At 39.3% G+C, this 21,965-nt stretch overlaps 1 protein-coding gene across 2 annotated transcripts in view; it reads right to left on the bottom strand.

Annotated features, from left to right (window-relative positions):
• LOC144263523 (bifunctional heparan sulfate N-deacetylase/N-sulfotransferase 3) overlaps positions 1-21,965 on the bottom strand; it is a 94,887-nt gene that overhangs the window by 55,143 nt on the left and 17,779 nt on the right. For both annotated transcript variants that reach the window (XM_077814414.1, XM_077814415.1), the window contains exons 2-3: positions 6,245-6,332; positions 1,103-1,257 (exon numbers count right to left, since the gene is read on the bottom strand). In XM_077814414.1, the coding sequence (XP_077670540.1) occupies positions 1,103-1,257; positions 6,245-6,332 (243 nt within the window). The remainder of the gene's footprint in view (positions 1-1,102; positions 1,258-6,244; positions 6,333-21,965) is intronic.

The following is a 21,965-nucleotide window of genomic DNA, read 5'->3' as shown; positions in this document are numbered from 1 at the left end:
CTGGGGCTACTAGCCCCAGAGCTAATTTCATCTGACTCTCCTTACATCCTCCAGCACTGGGAACCAAATTATGACTAGCTCATGTATGAATGTGCTCGGGGAGAAACACTCCCTATGCTTTCTCTCCGACCCCTCATCCAGTGCTCCCACACAGGGGAAAGCATAGTTTAGTCCACAGTGAATTCTTAAATAGTGAAAATGAATATGATTTTAAACAACAAATGTATTTTACACCAGAGTACTATAGTTCAAAATTAGCAGCATTCACATCTATAAACAAGTAGTATAGTAGAATGTACACATGTGAGACTTCTGGCGGTTTTTTTGTTACATGAAACTGAATGGCAGAATCAAATCAAGTACATTTTTCTTTCCTTAATTTTCTTATATCTGTATGTCTCATTTTCTTTTTCTTTCAAGTTCTCATTGAAATATTTTTTTTCAGTACCTTGCTGTAAAAATATAATTACTTAGCAAAGTCAATGCTTTTCAGAACAGCTATTTTTATACATAAACTGATCAAATGGGTAATTGTAATATACGTTAATAATCTTGAGAGATTTTACTAGATTTCAAAGCAAAGATAAGTCTTTGAAAGTTCTGAATGATAAACTTGGACTATATTTCATTATGCAAACATTGCAGTTCAGTACTAGAGCTGGCTGAAAATTTTCCACCAGAACATTTTTTCATTGGAAAATGCCACTTCACCAAATTTAAGACTTTCTGAGGGAATGTGCTGATGTTGACAAAATTCTGTTCAGAAAACTGAATCAAAATGAAGCATTTCAACCTTAATGGAATGGAATGTTTTGATTTTTCATTTAAAAACAACTTTTTGTTTCAAAATGTATTTGATTTTATATTATATTATAAATTATAATGTAAAATAAAAGAGTCAAAATAGGAAAAAAGTTTTAAATTTTATCAAAATTGAAGTTTTTAGTTGACCCAAAATGATTTTTTTGAAAATTTTTGATTTTTGATTTGAAAAATTCTGATTCAGAATAAAAATAAAATTTGCAATTGCAGCATTTCCTGAAAAACCAATCCTGATTCTCATACAGCTCTATTAAGTATGCCGTGCAAAGATGTTACTTACTAAGGCAAATTTTTTGTTGAGAATCATCTGCTCCACCAGTGACGACTCATTATGGAAGAGATGAGGCTGCATGTGACTCCACATATGGGGAAACCACCAGAACTCATCCACAGACCCCAGCAACAGGTCATCACCTTCATCCTCCTTTTCAGTTCCTGCAAAAATATTCCCCAAAAGCAAACTCTTCAGGTTTGTTATGTTGTTAAAATCATTAGGAAAAACAAGAGGAACATTAACAATGTAATGTTTGACACCAAAAATATTTCACAGAAATTTGATATTACAGAGATGTTAAATAGGGATTTTAAAAGCTCTTGAATACATAACCCCGCCGCCGCCCACATAATTAGTTTGGAAAAGCACACCTTCCTCTCTAGAAGATTGAACAACCCTCAAAATGCATGATACAACACTGTCGTCTCATTTGTGTACTGCACAAGTAACATTAGAAACTAATAAAAACAGACCTATAAAAAGATAGGGTATTGAAGAGGATAAATGACAGGGTTAACGAGTCTTATTCAGTGTAATTTATTCAGACAAAACTACCATTGCAATCAATTCTGCCTTCCCTTTTTCATGACATATGCTTTTCTAAAGTATTCCCCTACCAGCATCTTCAAATTATCCTAAACCACTCTATCCCTTTTTCTTCCCTTCTAATTCTTATCTTGTTCATGATCTCATGACATGTCAATTTCCTGCTTATCCAGTTGTATATTGCTTCTTCCCATAAACCACACACATTTAAAAATCCTGTTTCAGCTTCTCTAAGCATCATGTTGCCATTATCATTTCACATCAAATGTGATTACTCTATTTACTTATTCTTTTACTTCACTAATCTGACTTCTCTCTCAAACAAAAGCAAACAAAACATTCAGCTACTCTATTTTTGCACCAATCACATTGTACTATCTATCTCTAACTCCCCTTCATATTTTCCTCTTTGTTCCAGTGAACCATGTATGACTTATTCCTTTGCTTTTTCCATGATTTTATCTCTATCTCCATCTGTGGAAATTGAATTAGAAAGGAAAAATGGGGGCAATCAGATGTAATGATGCAGCAACCTGTCTGGGATCTTTAAACTGGCTTTCTGATTTTAACAATAAGGTCATTTCAGGGATGTTCCAATGTTGAGCCAGTTCCATAGTCATCTACTTATTTACTATTTTGCAATATGGCTCAGCTTGTACCATACATCTGCATGTGGATCTGTGCTATCCCAGAAGTTCTGGGAGGGATTGTGCAGCCTCAGGAAGAGAAAGTATCTGCTCCCTTCTGTGGTGTGGAGAAAGTGGGTGGGGGCCATATCTTCTCAGACTCCCTCTCCTGCCTCCCTCCCCTTGCGGTGGCTAGGACCTCAGGGAATGCTAGAAGGGACCAATGCATTCAAGAAAGAATGAAGACAAGTGTTCTCCTCCCAGCCCTTTCCCTTGTAATCACTACAAGAGTCAGACACAATCTAACTCTGTATGTTCTACTTTAGCTTTGAATCAATCATTTTGCATTTGTCAGTCTCATTCCTACCTATAACCTCACTTCCTTGATTTCATACTACTGTCCTTCAACTCTGACATTATATTGTGTTGTCTTTTGTCTCTCTCTGTCCCTGATGTGGTCTTAGTTTGCATGCATGATTGTTTCTTTGTTTTGTTAACATCTGCTTCCCTGTGTAACACATTGCCTTTCTGCCTACTTAATGCCTTATCCCTTCTTTCTTTCTGTTTCTACAGCTGCTCTATTATGCTTGCATAAAAGGTTTTTTTGTTTCTGTTTGTTTGTTTTGGTTGTTTACAACCTATCTGATGATTCAAACTTCTGTATTGGTAAGTTATATGAAGGGCTAAAATCTGTGGTCTTTAATCAAACAAAGCTTTCATTGAAGTCAGTGGGAAATTTTGCTTGACTAGGGACCTCAGATTTGGCCGTAAGATATTACTGCTTTTTCCACAGAACTACATGTGCTACGATGACAAATAAACAGAAGACACTGTTATAAGTTATAATACACTCTCTCCTGGAAATCATGGAAATTCAAGATGGAAGAGGCCATATTATCCATCTTCCTGCGTCATTGCAGGTTTGTGCCAGACAGTAAAATATTCTAAGAGTTTTGTCCAACCAAGTTTAAAATATTTCAGGAGGCTTCCAGCGCTTTCCTGGAACACTACACAGTCAAACCTGGCAAATTTGAGAGTTCCACCAAAAGCAAAGAGTTCTAGTCATTAACATTTACATTTTTCTTTATTTTTTATATAAAAGAAGGATTAAAAACAAACTGAGATTTTCACAGATGAGTGCCTAAAATTTGGCATGTACACCCATATTTAGGCACTTAAATAAGTGGCATGATTTTCACAAGTGCTGAATACCCACCAACTGCTGCTGACTCTTTTTGCTGAGTACTCAACAGTTTTGAAAACCAGGCTACTTCTTTAGGTGTCTAAATATGTGTTGAGGTGACTAAATATAGAGACTAATTTTCAATAATCTTAACCATAGAAATTATTTTCAAATTTACTTTATTAGAGCAAGGTTTCAGAAAGTAAGCATCCGAACAGCAGTAATTTAATAACATGAACATTATAAGAGATTAAGTTTTTCTTTGTTTTTCCCCATACATCTTTTTGAAAGACAAACACACTGGAATTTTGTTTACTGTGTTACACACAAGAAACAGAAAGAAAAGGAGGACTTGTGGCACCCTAGAGACTAACAAATTTATTTGAGCATAAGCTTTTGTGAGCTACACAAAAGCTTATGCTCAAATAAATTTGTTAGTCTCTAGGGTGCCACAAGTCCTCCTTTTCTTTTTGCGAATACAGACTAACATGGCTGCTACTCTGAAACAAGAAACAGAAAAGATTAACTGTTGAAACCTGAAGCTCTACACATCAGTTCATGTTGAGTCTACTCCAAGACCAATATTTATATGCTGGTCAAGAAAACAAACAGTCACCATTTACTTTCTTAATAATGATGTAAATCCTCCTGGGAAACTTTTCTGAAATTGAATATGTGTTGGCAATGTTGGATTTTGAAAACTGAGTGATGGTGAATATATACCACTTTACTACCTGTTTTACAAACAGTTTGCCTTTTACAGACTATAGGGCATATCAGCTGATCACAGGAAGAAATTTGAGTCTTCTAGAATCTAGAAATAATTACGAAATATGAATATAGTGAATAAAGTGGCTGATACTAAAAGTCAGAGATTACCACAGTTTTTCCTTATACCTAGAATAGGAAATATATGTGACAACTCTGTGTTAATAGCTCTCAAATGTTTATTTTGTAAATGTTTACTTTTTAATGGCTTCTTCTTTACGCTGCCTTTGGTAACATGCTCTGATTGCAGAAAGATGTCAAAGGGATTGTGGGGGAATAGGGGTCTGCTCTTGCAAATCCCTTTACAGGACTGGGACCTTAGGACTTGATAAGGAGAGGTACTGAATTCCTTGGAGGCAGCCAGCGTTGAAGACACTTGACTTCTCATTCAAGGTGCTTAGTACTTCTCTTGTGGCCCTTATTCTGGAGTAGCCACCAACATGAGCATTCAAAGATTCATAGTTTCTAAGGCCAGGAGGGTCGACTCTGATCATCTCGAACAACCTCCTGCTCAACACAGACCTTATAACTTCTTTCAAAATAATTCCTGTTTGAACCACATCATGTCTTAGTGAAAAACTTCCAAATTTGATTTAAAATTTGCAGTGATGGATAAACATCACAACTCCTGTAAGCTGCTCCAATGGTTAATTACCCTGGCTGCTAAAAATGTATGCTTTACTTCCAGTCTGAATTTGTCTAGCTTCAACTTTCAGGTGTTGGATCCTTGTTATACAATTCTCTGATAAACTGAGGAGTTCATTATCAAATATTTGTTCCCTATGTAGGTTTTTCAAAACTGTGATTAAATCAGCCTAACCTCTTTAAGATAAACAGAATGAGCTCCTTGAGTTTATCACTATAAGGCATGTTTTCCAACCCTTTAATAATTCTTATGGCCCTTCTCTGAATCCGCTCCCATTTACCAACATCCATCTTAAATTGTGGACATCAGACACTGGATACCGTTTTCCAGCAGAAGACACACCAATGCCAAATACAGGGGTAAAATAACCTTTATGCTCCTTATTTCCCGTTTATACATCCAAACATTGCATTAGGACTTTTGGCCACAGCATCACACTGGGAGTTCACGTTCAGCTGATCATCCACCACAACCCACAAATCTTTTTCAGGTGACTGCTTCCAGGATAGAATCCCCCATGCTGTATGTATGTGTTACATTGTTTGTTCCTAGAGGTATAACTTTACCTTTGGCCACATTAAAATGCATATTGTTTGCTTGCATCCAGATTACTGTGCAATCGAGACCATTCTGTGTCAGTGACCTGCTGTATTCATTACTTACCAATCCCACAATCTTCTTGTCATCTGCAAACTTTATCCTTGATGAATAGTTCAGAGAACCAGCCCTTACTTTGCCAAACCAGTTTAAATGTAAAGCCATGTTTTGAAGATATTCTTTACTTGGTTGTGAATGGAAATTAACATTTTTAATAGAAGATATGAGTATTTAGGTATAATTTTTTGGATGTATGCACTAGATCTGACCTATATGCATGCCTGAATTTCCTACATGTAAATTGAAGTTAACTGTCTGTTCAGCTTTCACTCATAATAGATTCTTAAGAAGTTTTAAAAAGTATCACTTTGTGTCTAATCTACCAAAACACTGTATAAATATATGCAGAATAATTTATATAGGTGGATCTAGTTGGCTTAATAAAATATAGGAAAACTGGAAAAAAGTATTTATATATCTCGGACACTATTCTCATGGAGAATACTGCTTCACCACAAGGGTTGGTCAATGTAAACCATCCTTCAGGAACACAGTTTGACCCAGCAAGTCACACAATTATGTTATATGCTCTGAGGCAATCTGTTCTATTTGTTATATTCTTGTGAAGGAAGCTTTCCTCTCTGCTCAGAAACTGAGTGCAGTTCCCCATCATCCCATTTCATTTAATACCAAAGCTGCATAATCAATGTCATTTCTACTTCCCCTACACTACAAAGATACTTCCAATCAAAATGAAAGTGATTTTAGATTTTCATTCTTACCTGTGTGGTAAAATTTCCCTGAAAATCCCAGGTTGAAAGTAAAATTTGTAATCTGAGCTCTCAAAAGATTCTGCGTATCAAGCAGGGCCTGAAATAAATATACATAAAAAAATTAATCAGGCACATGATCTTTCTTTCCACCCCCATATACAGACCATGACAAAAATATAATTTCTTTACCTCTTAAAAACCAAAGATCAAATTTAACTCTGAAGTGCACGGCATGCATCTTCCTGGAGATCAGTGGTGTGTAATTTATAACCAGAATCCTCCTCCTAATAATAATACCTATCTCTTATACAGTGCTTTTCATCTGTAGCTCTCAAAGCACTTTACAAAGGAAGTCATTATCATTAATCCCATTTTAGAGATGGGGAAACTGGGACACAGGGAGGGGAAGAGATTTGATGATGTTCATTCAGCAGGGCAGTGCCAGAGCCCAGAACTGAACCCAGGTCTCCTGAGTCCCAGTCCAGTGCCCTATTCCCAAGGAAACATTGGCTCCCTTAAGCATTGATTAGAGTACATACACAGAACATTTTACTGTAGCTTAGAAATTATTGGCAAAAAAAGATTAAGAAGAGAAAAAGTGAGATGAACATTGAAGCCTATTCTGCATCAAATAACTGGAATCTAGTCTACAATGTCTGACTCACTTATTCCTCAGACAGTTAGCATACTGGCTGTCACCATAAACGTACTTGCACAAAATTAGTACAAACAAAAGCTATCATGCTGAAAGAAATGGCTTCTTCTTATTCCATCAGAGACATCTTCACTCTTCAAATTTCTAGACTAACTTCAGGTGTTGTGATTCCAAGAGTTACACATTATTTTAGGAGACGTCTCCCAAGCAGTGATACTCTAAAAGGGAAATACTGGCATGGTAACTCTTTGTTATATTCAGTTTTAATAAGAAAAGTATGTTAAGGTACATATATTTTAAATCACACAAGAGAATAATTAAAATTATTGGGGGGGAGGAGATTTTCAAGGAGACAGAGGGAGTTAGGCACCCAACTTTCCTTGAAATTCAACACCCTGATTCCCATTTTCGCCTTTGAAAATCTCCCCCAATAATTTCAATTACCATTCTTCTTTGTAATTTTAAATATACATGCCTTTCTTAATATCCATTTCTAGTTATTAATTTCTTAATTGCAAAAACAATTAAGTTATTTAAAAGCAAAACACTCAAGACATCAGAATGTGAGCACCGAAGCATTTGGTAAGGATCTCTTTGTTTATACAGTAAAAAGAAGTGAGCACTGTTTATAAATATATACATAAAATATAGCAGAAGAAAATAATATTAAAAAACCCCCAAAACAACATCAGTGGAAAGCCAGGGCCATTAGAAGCCTTCTATCTTCAGTGCAACTGTGCTTGCTTAAACAAGGGATGAATTTGACCCAAAGAACATTTGTTCAGAAGTTTTGATGATCAGTGAATAGTCAGACATATCCTAAATTTGCTCCTCAATTGTTGAGACTAATGCTTACGTTACTAATTGCTAATTATGAGACTAATTGCTTATGTTACACAGCTAAGGGCACAGAGATTTTGGTGCAAGACAGACACAAAACTGAAACCATTGAAAAACATCACTTTTTTGTTCCACGCTGTCCAGCTTGACCTGGAGCTGAAAGGGTATCATATTGTTTCCCCCCTGCCTGGCATCCCCTTCTTTGTCACACTAGCGCTAGCAACACTGCCATCAAAGAGCTGTTGGAAGCTTTTAACAAACAAAATGGCTACAGTAAAGATCACTCTTTCTTCACTGGAAGGGAAAGCTGGAACAGTGTCCTCTGAATAAAGGAAAAGAGAATGAGAGGAGCGGATCAAAAATTAAACATAGTTGAGAGCAGGTTGAGTTTTCAGGCAGAACACAAAAAGAACAATCTCTTCAGAGCCTGTGCAGCATGAACTCCAGTGCAGGCTGACAAGAGGTTAAAGATAATCAATGTCCAATAAAGGCAAAGGATATTAAAGTGTGGGGATTCCTACTCTGGTTGAAAGTAGAGACTCCATGGGGTTTGTTATTAAAATCATCTCTGAGCTGGTGAGATTTGACTCAGTGAAAGAATTGATCTTTGCAAACAGATGTTACTGGATACGCAGATGGAAAGACACAGGGGGCAAGCAAACTGGTAGTACCCTTATTATGATAATAATGTATATCTTTGAAAGAGAGAGGTTGCTGAGTTCAGCCTGACAGAAAAAATTTGCATATATGGCCATAAGCTCCTATTATTTCTGGATTACATCCAGCTGCCCAGGCCAGAAGAAAAGATCTTACATAAACTTTAAAAGCCTTCCAGAAAATGTGATATCGAGGTGCTTGAATACCAATGAAATAGGCACATCAGAAATAAGATAGATAGCTGATAGGATACTTGCATTCTTTTTGCAGCGTAAAGGAAAGAAACATTTAGGGCAAAACTCACACTCAGTGAGATAAGGATTCTGCCCCAGAAAGCTGGGTTAAAGTAAAGCCTGAATTCTAGATGAACAGCTCAGAATGTTAATGTAACTTTTATAATTCTTATTAAAGATGACTTCAATTTCAAATGTACCTACTACATTTTCTGTGGACAATAGTCTCTGGCCAGGTTATATTCAACTTCTTTAGGTTACGTTCTTTGCTATGGGTCTGTTTCTGAATTGTAAGATTATGATACTGTAGCTAAAGGCTTTATCTTGCATCCTACTGAGCAATTGTCTATCTACCTTCCTATCATTTTCAACATAGTATCCAAACGATGGAAGAACAGAAGGAAAAAACGAAGAAAGAAATTGTGGAAATGCTAGAGAAATATAGCTTTGTAGAAATTCCTCACTGCACATTTCTAACATTACAGAAATGTTACATTATTGATATGACCATTTAAATTATTTGAAAATGGGGAAAGTGGGAGAGATACACACACTCTATGTCATCTCTGTGATAACCTGATTCTGGTTTTTAATTTTTATTGAATAGTTAAGAGAATCAGTTTTTCAGTTATATTTATCACCCTCATGCATCAATGATGGCAACAGTCCTTTTAGCTGAAATTCATGTAGGCCAGAAATCATGACAAGATGTGCTTTGCTGTTGAACCTACATGATTGTTTCCTGTCACAAATAATATGCATTAATCTCAAAAAGTAATCTGAAGTTTGTTTTTTAGAGAGTAAACTTTGAAAGATTTTGTGTAGTCACATAGAATCACAGAAATGTAGAGTTGGAAAGGACCTGAAGTGGTCATCTCATTCAGCCCCCGAAGCTATGGCAGTACCAAGGTGTTTGTCTAACCTAGTCTTAAAAACCTCCTGCGATGGGGATTCCACAACCTCCCTTGGAAGCCTATTTCAGAACTTAATTACTCTAATAATTAAAAAGTTTCCCCTAATATTTATCCTAAACCTCTCTTGCTGCTGTTAAATTCTTGTTCCAATTGCAGAGCACACGATGAACAATTGATCATGGTCCTGTTTGTAACAGTCCTTTATAGATTTGAAGACTGTTATTAGGTCAGTCCACCCCTTCAAATCTTCTTTTCCCAAGATTAAACAAACCTTTCCTCATAGGTCAGGTTTACTAAACCTTTTATTATTTTTGTTGCTCTCCTCCCTAATTTATCCACATCTTTCCTAATGTGTGGTGCTCAGAACTGGACACAGTATTCCAGCAGAGGCCTACCAGTGCTGAATAAAGCGAGACAACTATCTCCCATATGTTACATACAACACTCTTGTTAATACACCTCAGAATATTAACCTTTTTCTCAGCTACATCATATTGTTGGCTCATATTCAATTTGTGATCCACTGTAAACCTCAGATCCTTTTCAGCAGTGTTTCTGCCTAGTCAGTTAATCCTTATTTTGTAGTTGTCCATTTGATTTTTCTTTCCCAAGTGTTGTACTTTGCCACTTGTCTTTATTGAATTTCATCTTGTTGATTTCAGACCAATTCTCCAATTTGTGAGGGTCATTTTGAATTCTAGTCCTGTCCTCCAAAGTTCTAGCAACTCCTCTTAGCCTGGGATCGGCCACAAATTTTATAAGCATACTCTCCACTTCATTATCCAAGCCATTAATGAAAATAATTGATTCTCATTAGAACCAACAGGAGTCATGCTGCTAGGATCTTGTATAGCTCTTTGAAGATTTACCAACTAATGCCCACAGTACCTCTGTCCATCTGCACTCTACTTGTGCTGTCTCTAAAACAGGTGAGTGCAGCTCTACTGTGAACTATGTTCGAGACAGACAAGCTGAGCTAACATTTAGTTGTCATGCCTATGATTATTTTCTGGGTGACTTGACATTTTACTCATCGTTTAGGTTCTAAAAACAAAATGCCAAACGTTTGAAAAATATAGAGGCGCAGATGGCAGGGACTATTACTGTGTGTGTGTGTCTGAGAGAAAGAGAGAGAGAATGTGAGGGAGGAGGGAGGATGGTAGCGTCTGAAGTTTAATTTCTAAATGCTGTTTCATGTACTCAAGGTAATCTTGTGGGGCTTTTGTATATTATGATTGCTTTTATGAGCAGTGCTCTGGCTAGCTGCATGAGCTGAGTTACACAAATACACTAGTACTGAATATTGTATTTTATAACCTGTTCATTAAAATCTCTATATATTTACAAATAATTATTATTTTGTCTATTGCTATCATTGCATTTGTTATAAATTATCAGAAACAGTTGGCTGTCCTACTCTTATGCACATGGTTAAAATATAAATAATTTTATTTCTTTGCCACTTCTTCTAGCTAGGACCTTAGGCTGTGGACATTGCTTCCACCTGAGCTCAAGAATCTTTTAGCATTCATCCTATAATGCAAGACTCTCTTCCTTGAGGAGAGAGAAAGGAAGACTGTTAAACAGCTGACCACATCTCCATCAGCCACCATCCCAAAATAATCCTTGAGAAGGCAACATAACCTAGGAGACGGATGAAAATGGTCCTGATTATAATACACTGCTTCTTTTAATTCTTATATCTGGAATATAGGTACTATATTCTGATACATATTAAAAAATCCATAGATATACAAAAATATATAGGGACAGATTCTCAGCTGGTAAAAATCAGTTTAACTCTACTGAAGTCATTGGAGCTACTCCACTTTCATTTAGGAGTTTAGATCACAGGAAATGTAGGCCTTTAAGGCCATAACTAACAGTTTATGGGGTCTACAACTATATTTTGGTCATTGTCATCTCCTGTCTGATAAACTGCCATGGCCATTTACAAGATGACTCCTAAAATAATAGCCTAAGTAATTTTCAAGCAAACTGAGCTCCCAAGAGCAGTGGTTCCAAAATATGGGAGCACTTGCTGATGGTCCTTGGAGAGCTGGCTGGTCACATGACACTGGCTCCTCCTCCATGTTCAAGCTGCTGAATAGCATTTTAAAAAGATAAATACTTTGAACCCACCTTGAGAGGCGATTAAGCTAAACCAAACTAAGGCCATTTTATTTCTGAATGAGAGCATCCACATAGGGATTTAATACACTTTAATTAATTTGTTTTAACTTTCCTGGGTGCCATATAGACAAGTCCTAAGAAAACTATTTACAGAGATGCTGCAACTGCAGCTAGCATTCTAGCCATGTGCACACAGCCTGCTGTCCTAGTGCCTCCTCCAAATTCTTTGCTCCTGCAACCTGTGTTCCTCTCTTCAAGTTCCATGAATGTTGCTACACTACCTGCTCACAAAACCTACAGAGATAGGAACAGGAGGGAGAAGTTGAAAACATTATATACATAAATTATATTACATCTCAACATGCACCTGTGATGTGCAGCAAATTTGGCAAATCACATTTCTGATGGACCCCTGACAGTACCCCTTTAACAGTCTTAACATTCTGTTATTTGTACCTTTTCATATATGTTTTATGATATACTTTAATATACTTTCATAGATTTTGCTTATGACCAGAGTTGTTTCCCTCGTGATAAATTATGTATTTGTGGAACTTCATTAAAATTCAATGGATATTCTTTCTGGATTTCCAAGATTATCTTTTTGACACTGTGACACGGTGCTAGGCAGAAAACTGCTTAGCCAACCCTTTGTCAATCCAGCTCCAATTAAGGGAGGTGAATTGGAGCTGGGTAGATCACCTGGCCCTGATTGGGAAAGCTGGAACAGCTGCTGTCTCATCAGGCTGGGGCTGGATAAAAGCCCCAGGGGAAGGAGCTGGGAAGAGGGAAGCTGCACTACAGGGAAGGTAGTGAGGGGAAGCAGAGAGAGCTAGCTTGCCCCCTCTCTCCTGCTGGTGGACTGTAAGAAGGGGACTATGTGTATGGTGGAAAAGTGGTGGGGCACAGCCTGTAAATAAAAGCACTAGGTGAGCACTGCACTAAGGTCTATGTGTGACTTTCTCAGCCCAGTGGGGGCAGGAGCCAGGAGGGCCCTGCAGGACCCCGTTACAGACACCCATTACCATAAGCACATAGTGTATACAATAAAAGGAATAATTGCTTTGTGTATATTGGATATATTTTAAAAAACATTCTGAATATTCTTCAGACAAAAGGAGTAGAATACAGTTCCTTAAGATAGAGTAGCTTCAGGAAACAATTAGTTCCAAATCCTGCTTTCAAATAAAAGCAAATATGGGTGTTGATAAGTCTGCAAAGTCACTTTCCATATGTAATAGTTTAAAAGTACTGTATGCTAGCAGAATGTGTAATTACAGTTGGCCAGGTAATGTAGCAGCTAAATTTAAAACAAAAATGCTATGCACAAGCTCCTGGGGAAAAGGAACTGAGTATCTAGTGCCAGCCATTCAAGAACTGGTGTTGCTCTCAGCCAGTGATATTCTTTTTGGAACTGTAGCAAGTGTGCTTTTTAAATCTTTTAATGGCCATACTCAGGGGCCCAATCCTGAAGTTGAAGCATATACAAAACTCCGATTGATTGGGGTTTTGGTATAACCTGGACGAATTGATCAGGTCTATGAATCTGAGGACTTCAAAGCATTTCCTAAGCATCAAGATCCTGAGCCAGGGCCCACTGAAGTCAGTGAGAGTCTTTTCATTCATTTCAATAAGTAATGGATCATGTTCTAATTAGGCATCACAACACCCCTGCAGAATGAGAGACAGAGAGGTTAATGCTATAATCTTCATTAAGGCCTGATTTTGTGTGCCTCCGTTTTTCAGTGTCCAACTTGAGATGTGGTGGTCCTGATTTTTCAGAAGGGCTCAGCATCCACAACTTTAATTTAAGACAACAAATGTGGTGACAGGGGTTGTCAGCACCTCTGAAAAATCAAAACCAAGGTGCCTCAATTTGAGGTCCCCCAAAAAGGCAGCACCAGAAAAAACAGTGGCCAATTTTGAAAATGTTGAACCAAATGACATACCCAGGATCAAAGAGTGAGGCAGTAGCTACCCAAAAATTCTGATTATTATTAATATGCAAAATTTAGGGAGAAAAGGTTTGCAAATTTGGAGAAGAATAATTCACTAAATTTCAGTGTTACATTTTTAAGATGCTAGTCGTAAAAAAGTTAAAATGATATAAAAATATGATCTGAAGACTGGAAGTGCTCCTCTAATTTTTCAGCAAAATATACTGACATCCTCACTGAGATCTTCAAAATACATTGGCACCCTCATTTATATCAAATGCAGTAAACGATTTTGATGATGAAGTGATTGCACACTACTGGGAGATTGTGCGCTTTCATCTCAGTGAATCATCGGCATAAACCAAAAACAAGAAATATTTCTGACTTTAACATCTTGCACCACTTCTTTCTTCTTGGGGGCTAACTGGGAAAGCTAGAGGGAGTAAGCCAATTATGGAAAGGTAGGTGGAAGGTTTTAAATACCTGGCACCAATTATATTTAATAAAGTAATGCAATTAGCAGTGCTGTTTTCAGGATTCTACGTGGAATTCTTCATTATTAGTTCTTGATTAAACTGTGGCTTGATAGAAGGGATGAGTATTACTAGCCCATCTTAAATGTTTTCATCATTCTGCTGTTAATAGAAAGAAAACCCCTCCATTTCTTTTAATTAAAGATCAAAAACTCAGGCCCATTAAAATATCAGAACTAATAAACTCCCTGCTGGAGCATATAATATTTTTTCCCTGGAGTTTGATTATGCAGCATTTTAAGTTCAATAAAGGGTACACTGATTCTCTTATTTTTTTCTAAACCTTCAATTGCTTATAAAATAGTAGAGAGGCATAGGTGAACTCCCAAAGCAGAATAAAACTGTAAGTAAAACCAAGTAACTTCTCATCTTTAACTTGCATTTAAAAAGCTATTGTACATCCATTAGTTTTAGTTCTTGTGAAAGGTGATGAACTGAGAGCTCAAAACTGAAAACGTATTAGCCATGGAACAAGAAAATCTCAGGCAGCTGCACTTCAAAATCCCCTAGCCCCTGCGCTGCCTCAGTCATGAGCCATGTCTTGCAGTGCTATAGTTCAGATTCTATGTGAGTTCACTCCTTGGCCACTTTGCTGTGACTGTCTGATCTTGCTTGTGTTGATTATATCCTATATAAGCAACAGATAAACTATAAGTATGTTTTCTGGGGCATGCTGAACAGACCGCAATGTTCATTAGGAACCAGACTGAAACAAATAATTCAGTCTTCATGGGTCATTGAACAACCAATTATAACAAGTTTTGGTCCTTACTAATCCAGACTCAAAGAGATACCTATGTGTGAAGGATCTATATCTCACTGCTTCCCTCATGTGACATCTGACATTCTAACTGTCCCTCATATATTGTTCACCAAGGTACATACTACTTGCAAAAATAAAAAAAATTTAAAAAGTCAGTGCTATTAAGTCCACTGTAACATATGAGCTGTATTGCCACCCAGTTCAGAAACAACCCAGAATGCTACCAAAGTTCCTAATATTACTCAGTCTCTAACAGAATGTTTACTTTCTATTTAGTGCATCTCTAAATACAACCTCCAGTTTTACCTTGCATCAGAACCAGCTGCAGAGGAATTATTCAAAATTTTCAGGATTTGGGGACAAATGCTGCTTTCTGCACCCCACAGGCATGGAAGGCGCTTGATGCAATGGAGTTGCTATGGGATCCACTGCTTTGGAAGCAGTCTAGAAGTCGATATTCCACACCGGCAGTGCATTGTTGAGCTGTGCTGTATGGGGCCTGTTTCCTTAGAAGTGTGTGTGAGCTCTGTGAAGGACTAGAAAATTCAATACTTTTTGGATCCACAGGCCTAAACTCCTGGCACAGGGGCATGCAGGGGCCCCAGGTTCTATTAGCTGCTATGGGTTGGGGCAGTTGTGCAGCCACTGTGCAGCAATCTGATAGGTTCATGGGTGGATTTCTTTGCTGACCTCCTAGAGGATCACCTTGTCCAAAGTCTAAGGTTTTAAAAGATTTAATACAAGATTTTCAGACTCACATTTTCTACCATCGTCTGTGGGAAAAAAAGGAAGAAAGAAAGAAATGTGGGTTTAAAAGCATATCCATTGAGTGCACACAGTTCTGGATGCACCTTTTTGAACAGACTTTGGTCTGAAATCTGTGCCTAACGGTCATTCTTTTTCTCTATGGCTCTTTACTGCCTGAAACCAGATACACTGAGACTTAACTGTCCCCATAACCATAAAAGCTAGTGCTTCCAACTGCAGAGAATTTAAAATAAATCATGTCTTACAGATTCTGTTCGTTTGCATCTTTACAGAAGATAAGGCCACAGACAATCAGAGCTTGATAATGGATACTACTTGCACACCTATTTTCTAGGGCATAAAATATTTCAGGCATTTGAATTGTCAATTTTTTTCATAGTTCAGAGATACCATTGAAAAACAACTACGGTCAAAAGCTATTCCATACTCCTAGAGAAATTCAAGTCTATATTCTAAGGTATAACAAGTTTCAATTTAGACAGCTTAAAAGGAATAGCAGTCACTAAACATTGTGGCTTTACTAAACATTGGCCATGGTCCAGGTAAACCAGTTTGGGTTGTTCTTTTTTATTTTTCTCAGTGACACAGAGGCTAATAAACAAACACAGTATGCCAGCATTAATGCTTGGTTTTACTTATTAGGGAGCTCAGTGCACAAACAAAAGAAAACACGGTCCCTTGTGTTTAGACAAAATCTCAGTGGCAAAATCTTGAACCTGGTTCACACAAGTTTAAGGGGCACAATTATCACTGTATGGTTGAATAAACTGGTCAAGCCAAGGGCAAGCTGGCCCAGGGCAGGGTTGGCCCAGAGCACAAAGGGATGGAGATGGTATGACCCACTCATACTCCATGGGTATAAATGTACTCCTCATCTTGACCACTAATAAACTCTATGCAACTCATGATCCTGTCTTATGGCTTGAGTTAGTGAAACCAGAAAAGAAGAGATGAGTATTGTGCCCTTTATCTTGGAGAACTGGGAACAGCACTGAGGGAAGTTCTCTTTCACCCTCCCTCTTAATGCCAAAGTGAATCTTTGGTCAAGGGGCAGATGGGCCCATAGACTTTAAGGCCAGAAGGAACCATCATAATCACCTAATCTGACCTCCTGCACATCACAGGCCACAGAAACTCACCCACACCCATCTTTTCTCCCTGACTGCTCTATATCAGAATTGACAGCTGGGAATCTTTGTTTATGACAGTCAGCTGGGGTGTAAAGGGCTCCACTCACCACAGGTGCATCTTCTTATGGCCAGGCATGGCATAGTGCAGAGGTGGGCAAACTACGGCCCGCGGGACCGTCCTGCCTGGCCCTTAAGCTCCTGGCCAGGGAGGCTATCCCGTGGGCCCTTCCCTGCTGTCCCCCGTCCCCCACAGCAACACCGCCACGCGGGCAGTGCAGCTGGCTCCGGCCAGGCTGCAAGCTCCTACTGCTCTGAGCTGCATGGTATGGGGGGGGGGTTGAATAAGGGGCAGAGAGTCCTGGGAGGGCAGTTAGGGGACAGGGAGCGGTTGGATAGGCGTGGGAGTCCCGAGTGGCCTGTCAGGGGATGGGGGTGTGGATAGAGGTTGGGGCACTCAAGGGACGGGGGGGGGGTTGATGGGGGTGGGGTCCTGGGGGTTGGTTAGGGCCAGGGGGTCCCGGAAGGGTGTGGTCAGGGGACAAGGAGCAGATGGGGTTGGATGGGGATTTTGAGGGGGGTCAGTCAGGGGGCAGGAAGTGGGAGGGGGCAGATGGGGGTGGGGCCAGCCTGTTTGGAGAGGCACAGCCTTCTCTACCCTGCCCTCCATACAGTTTTGCAACCCCAATGCGGCCCTCGGGCCAAAATGTTTGCCCACTCCTGGCATAGTGGCTGTCTCCCTGTATGGTTCCCCCAGCTGATGGTCACTCTGTCAATACAGTGATCTCTCTTCTGGCAACTTGGCTTTCCTGGCCAGGTCACACTTTAGTCCACCCCTTCCAGGGTAACAAACAGTCCAACCAAGCTATAGTCCAATGACCTTACAGCAGGTCTTCTATCGCTCTCCAGGCTCTGTGGTCCTTAAACCCCTTACCTCAGGGGGTTTTACCCAACCTTCTTCAGTGGCTGGTAGGGGAACCTAGGTCCTCACTCTACTCTGGGTTCCAGCCTAGGGACCCTAGAGCCAGCAGCCGAAGTCTAATGCCTCAGACTCCTTGCTCTCTCCCTGGACTGTTTCCTACTTCTTCTCTACCCCAGAAAATGATTGCAGACTCCCTTCCTGCAGCTTCTTTCTGCCACACTCTTCATGACTTCATAATCACCATCAACCCCTCCCCAGTTTGGCTTCATCATCAATTAAGCTTAGCTTTCCCTCTTGCAGGGGCTGTCTGGTATGTTAATTGCCACTTCAAGCCCACACTAACCTTGTGTGGGGTATACACAAGGGAGTAACAAGTGAATAGGTGTTCTCCCTTTTTCAGCTGGTCTGAATCCCCTTAACTGAGTATCCACTGCTAACTCAGCATAGGCCTCATAGATGGAGGTATATGAACAGTGGTATATGGGATTCAGGAAGAGAGAGAAAAAAGAGCAGGTATGACACCTTTATGGCATGATCTAACAGCAACCATGGTCAAGAAGAGTCCTAGACCCTGATCCTCAGCTAGTCAAAATTCATATAGTACCGCTGATTTCTATAGATTTACATGAGCAAGGGATCTGGTTACTAGCCTGTAAGGGAGTTATTGTATTAGCAGAGGTAGAATAAGAAGTTTGTGCATTTGGGAAGGGTGCTAAGAAGAGAGAAAAAAATAAGTGTAAATGTGTTAAAATATCAACACTATCAATTTTTTAGTTTAAAGAACTAGTGATCATGCATTTCTGAAGGATTTAAGAAACATCTAAGACCAAACATATATAGACCAATTTCCAAACCTGCACATATAAGTTCATGGACTGAATTCTATGTTAGAGGGCTCAAATTAACATACATGCACCTAAGTGGGGATACTAACCTACAGGATAATACATTTCATTCTAAGGAACTTCTACCGGACATGCAACCTAAATTTTTGCTTTCCTGTTATACTTCAGTATACCACACTAAATAATTCCTTTCCATTCTTGGTGTTTACACCCTGTAGACATTTGTAGACTTATATTCTGCCTAAAGACTTGTCTACATGGACTTTTAGCAAGCCTGGGAATGAATGTACAGTGCTTTAGCTTGCCATGCACTAACTGGCTGTGCGGACCTTGCTACCACACACTACAAGTTCCAGCTGTAACAACACATTTCACTACAGAACTTTTAATGCACACTAGCAGGGACCACACAGCCAGTTAATATGTGGCAGGCTAGAGCACTATTGTCATAAATATAAAGGGAAGGGTAACCACCTTTCTGTATACAGAACTATAAAATCCCTCCAGGCCGGAGGCAAAACCCTTTCACCTGTAAAGGGTTAAGAAGCTAAGATAACCTCGCTGGCACCTGACCAAAATGACCAATGAGGAGACAAGATACTCTCAAAGCTGGAGCGGGGGGGAAACAAAGGGTCTATCTGTCTGTGTGATGCTTTTGCTGGGAACAGATCAGGAAAGCAGCTCAGAACTCCTGTAAAAAGTTAGCAAGTAATCTAGCTAGAAATGCACTAGATTTCTTTTGTTTAATGGCTGCTAAAATAGCTGTGCTGAATGGAATGTATATTCCTGTTTTTGTGTTTTTTTGTAACTTAAGGTTTTGCCTAGAGGGATCTCTATGTTTTCAATCGGATTACCCTGTAAGGTATTTACCATCCTGATTTTACAAAGGTGATTCTTTTACCTTTTCTTTCATCAAGTTCTTTTAAGAACTTGATTGCTTTTTCATTGTTCTTAAGATCCAGGGGTTTGGGTCTGTGTTCACCGGTACAAATTGGTGAGGATTTTTATCAAGCCTTCCCCAGGAAAGAGGGTGTAGGGCTTGGAGGGATATTTTGGGGGGAAGACGTCTCCAAGTGGGCTCTTTCCCTGTTCTTTGTTTAACACGCTTGGTGGTGGTGGCAGCATAGGCTTCAAGGAGAAGGCAAAGTTTGTACCTTGAGGAAGTTTTTAACCTACGCTAGTAAGAAAAAGCTTAGGGGGTCTTTCATGCAGGTCCCCACATCTGTACCCTAGAGTTCAGAGTGGGGAAGGAACCTTGACAACTATAAATTTACACCCCAGCTTGCTGTGCACGAAGAGTATGTCTACACTGCAACTGGGAAGTCTGATGCCCAGCAAGGGTAGACAGATTTGTGCTAACTCAGCTCAAACTAGCACGCTAAAAACAACAACATGGATACTGTTGTTACATGAGTGGCAGCTCAGGCAAGCTACGTGAACTCAGACTCAGGAGGTTAGGTGGGCTTGGACTCAGGTGGCAGTATGATTGCCATGCAGCAACATCCACACTAGAGTCTTGCAACCCATCCCAAACCCAATGGGACCTGACTACAAGTATCAGGTTTGGGTCAAGTTGGGTCTGAAAAAACCTCAACCTTCTGGGGGGTCATGTCACATCACCTCTGATCACCTCCATCTGTCTGCATGGTCAGCACAGTGGTGGCTGCATGCCCTGCTCCTGCCAGTCGCTGCTACCACATTGCACTCTGTGGGTGCTGTGGAGTGAATGTGCTGATGAATTCCTGATCTATATCTGATGTTTTAGGGTTACCATATTTCAGATTCCCAAAAAGAGGACACTATGGGGGGGCACAGAAGGGGAGCTGCAGAGGGTTTGGAGGGGTGCCAGGGGGCATGTTTACTGGGAAGGAGTATTTGGGGGGCACTGGAGAGGGGTGTGTGTACTGGGAGGGGGTTTTGGGGCAAAGACCCATTAGTACAAACAATGACTGTTGATGGCCTCCAAATTGAGGTGACTAGCATCATCATTATGCCGGGGATATTCCCTGGGGGCCAAATCTATCTGGAACAATCAGACCCAAATATTTGACCTTGAGCCATTTTCACCTAATAGACCCTTAAAGAGCTCAGTTTCTGCTTCTCACTACTGATAAACATTTTAATAAATCAATCTTGTATTTTCTTAATAGTAACTTAATAAAAGTGAATGTGTCATAACACTGATGGGGGAGGGCGGCTAAGTGTCACTCATACAACACCTCCAGTTCACCTCTACTCAAGGCCTACTGCATTATTTAAGTTTTCACCTATTTATTCTTTTTATTCCCACGTTTTTACAAAGGTTCTTAACTTGCAAATGTGGATTTAAAACCCAGGACTGCAGTGCATATAGATTAGGCTGTGGAATATCGGATACATAGATCAAGTTATGGAATAGAGTCAAGGATGAAAATTTTCAAAATTATGTGCCCAAAATTCTTAAATGTGTATAAATCCTAAAGCAGCAGACTGGTTTTTAGAAGAGCTGAATATGTGAAGCTCCCATTGACTACAGCAGGAGCTGCTCATATTCAGCATCTCTAAAATTCAGGCCACTTCCTTTGGTGCCTAAATATGGATTTAAGTACACAACTTTACACAAGGAAGTGAAAGGATGCACAAAATCAAGGAATTTAAATGTGTATGTGGTTATTTAATTCTTTCCTTAGCACTGGTGCCCACTTTTGGGGTGGGGGGAGCGGAGGAGTTGAGGCTTATTTTTACTGTAGAAAATGTCAAAAGAGAAAAAGTTATTTTTCAAATTCCTTTCCTTGCAGGTAACAGAGGTCATGCTCTCTGTATCTGTAAGATGCATATATGATATAGGGACTGGCATGAAAAATACAGCATCAATGCACCAGAACATAACCTCAGCAACCTTATTAAAGATAAGATGTTTTCTTGAAGCGTTAATGAGATGAAGATTAAAGATTAAAAACTGCAATATAATTGGAGTCCTAGGAGAACCAAGGTGAATCACCTAATAAAATTCTTAATTCAGAAGCTTTCTAGTTTGCAGAAATTATAGACGTCCTGATCCTCAACTGCCAAAACAGCTACCTAAGATCAGTGACACCCCTCCTCACTTAAAGCATTTGAATCACTTCCCTTGAGTTGGAATGGCAAAAGTATGAGGGACATCACTTCTGTCATTACTACTTGAAAACACTGAAGGCAAGACACAGAAGGTGACTACTCTTTTGCAACAATTTGCTATACAAAATTTTACTAATTTAAGATTCTCTTCCATAGAGAATCACATTCCTCTTGCATGTGAATTAGTGTTGAAGTATCAGAAGGACACTGCTGATGACTAAATGGTATTTTAGGAAAATGGCTCATAAGTCTATTAGACTGTGTGCCGAACATTGGGTTTTGGAATGGGTGATAATACTTTTATCTT

This window comes from Eretmochelys imbricata, chromosome 4 (assembly GCF_965152235.1).
Source record: "Eretmochelys imbricata isolate rEreImb1 chromosome 4, rEreImb1.hap1, whole genome shotgun sequence".
NCBI lineage: Eukaryota > Metazoa > Chordata > Testudines > Cheloniidae > Eretmochelys > Eretmochelys imbricata.
Note: the sequence above shows the minus strand (reverse complement) of the source record. Positions and strands in the feature narration are given on the sequence as shown.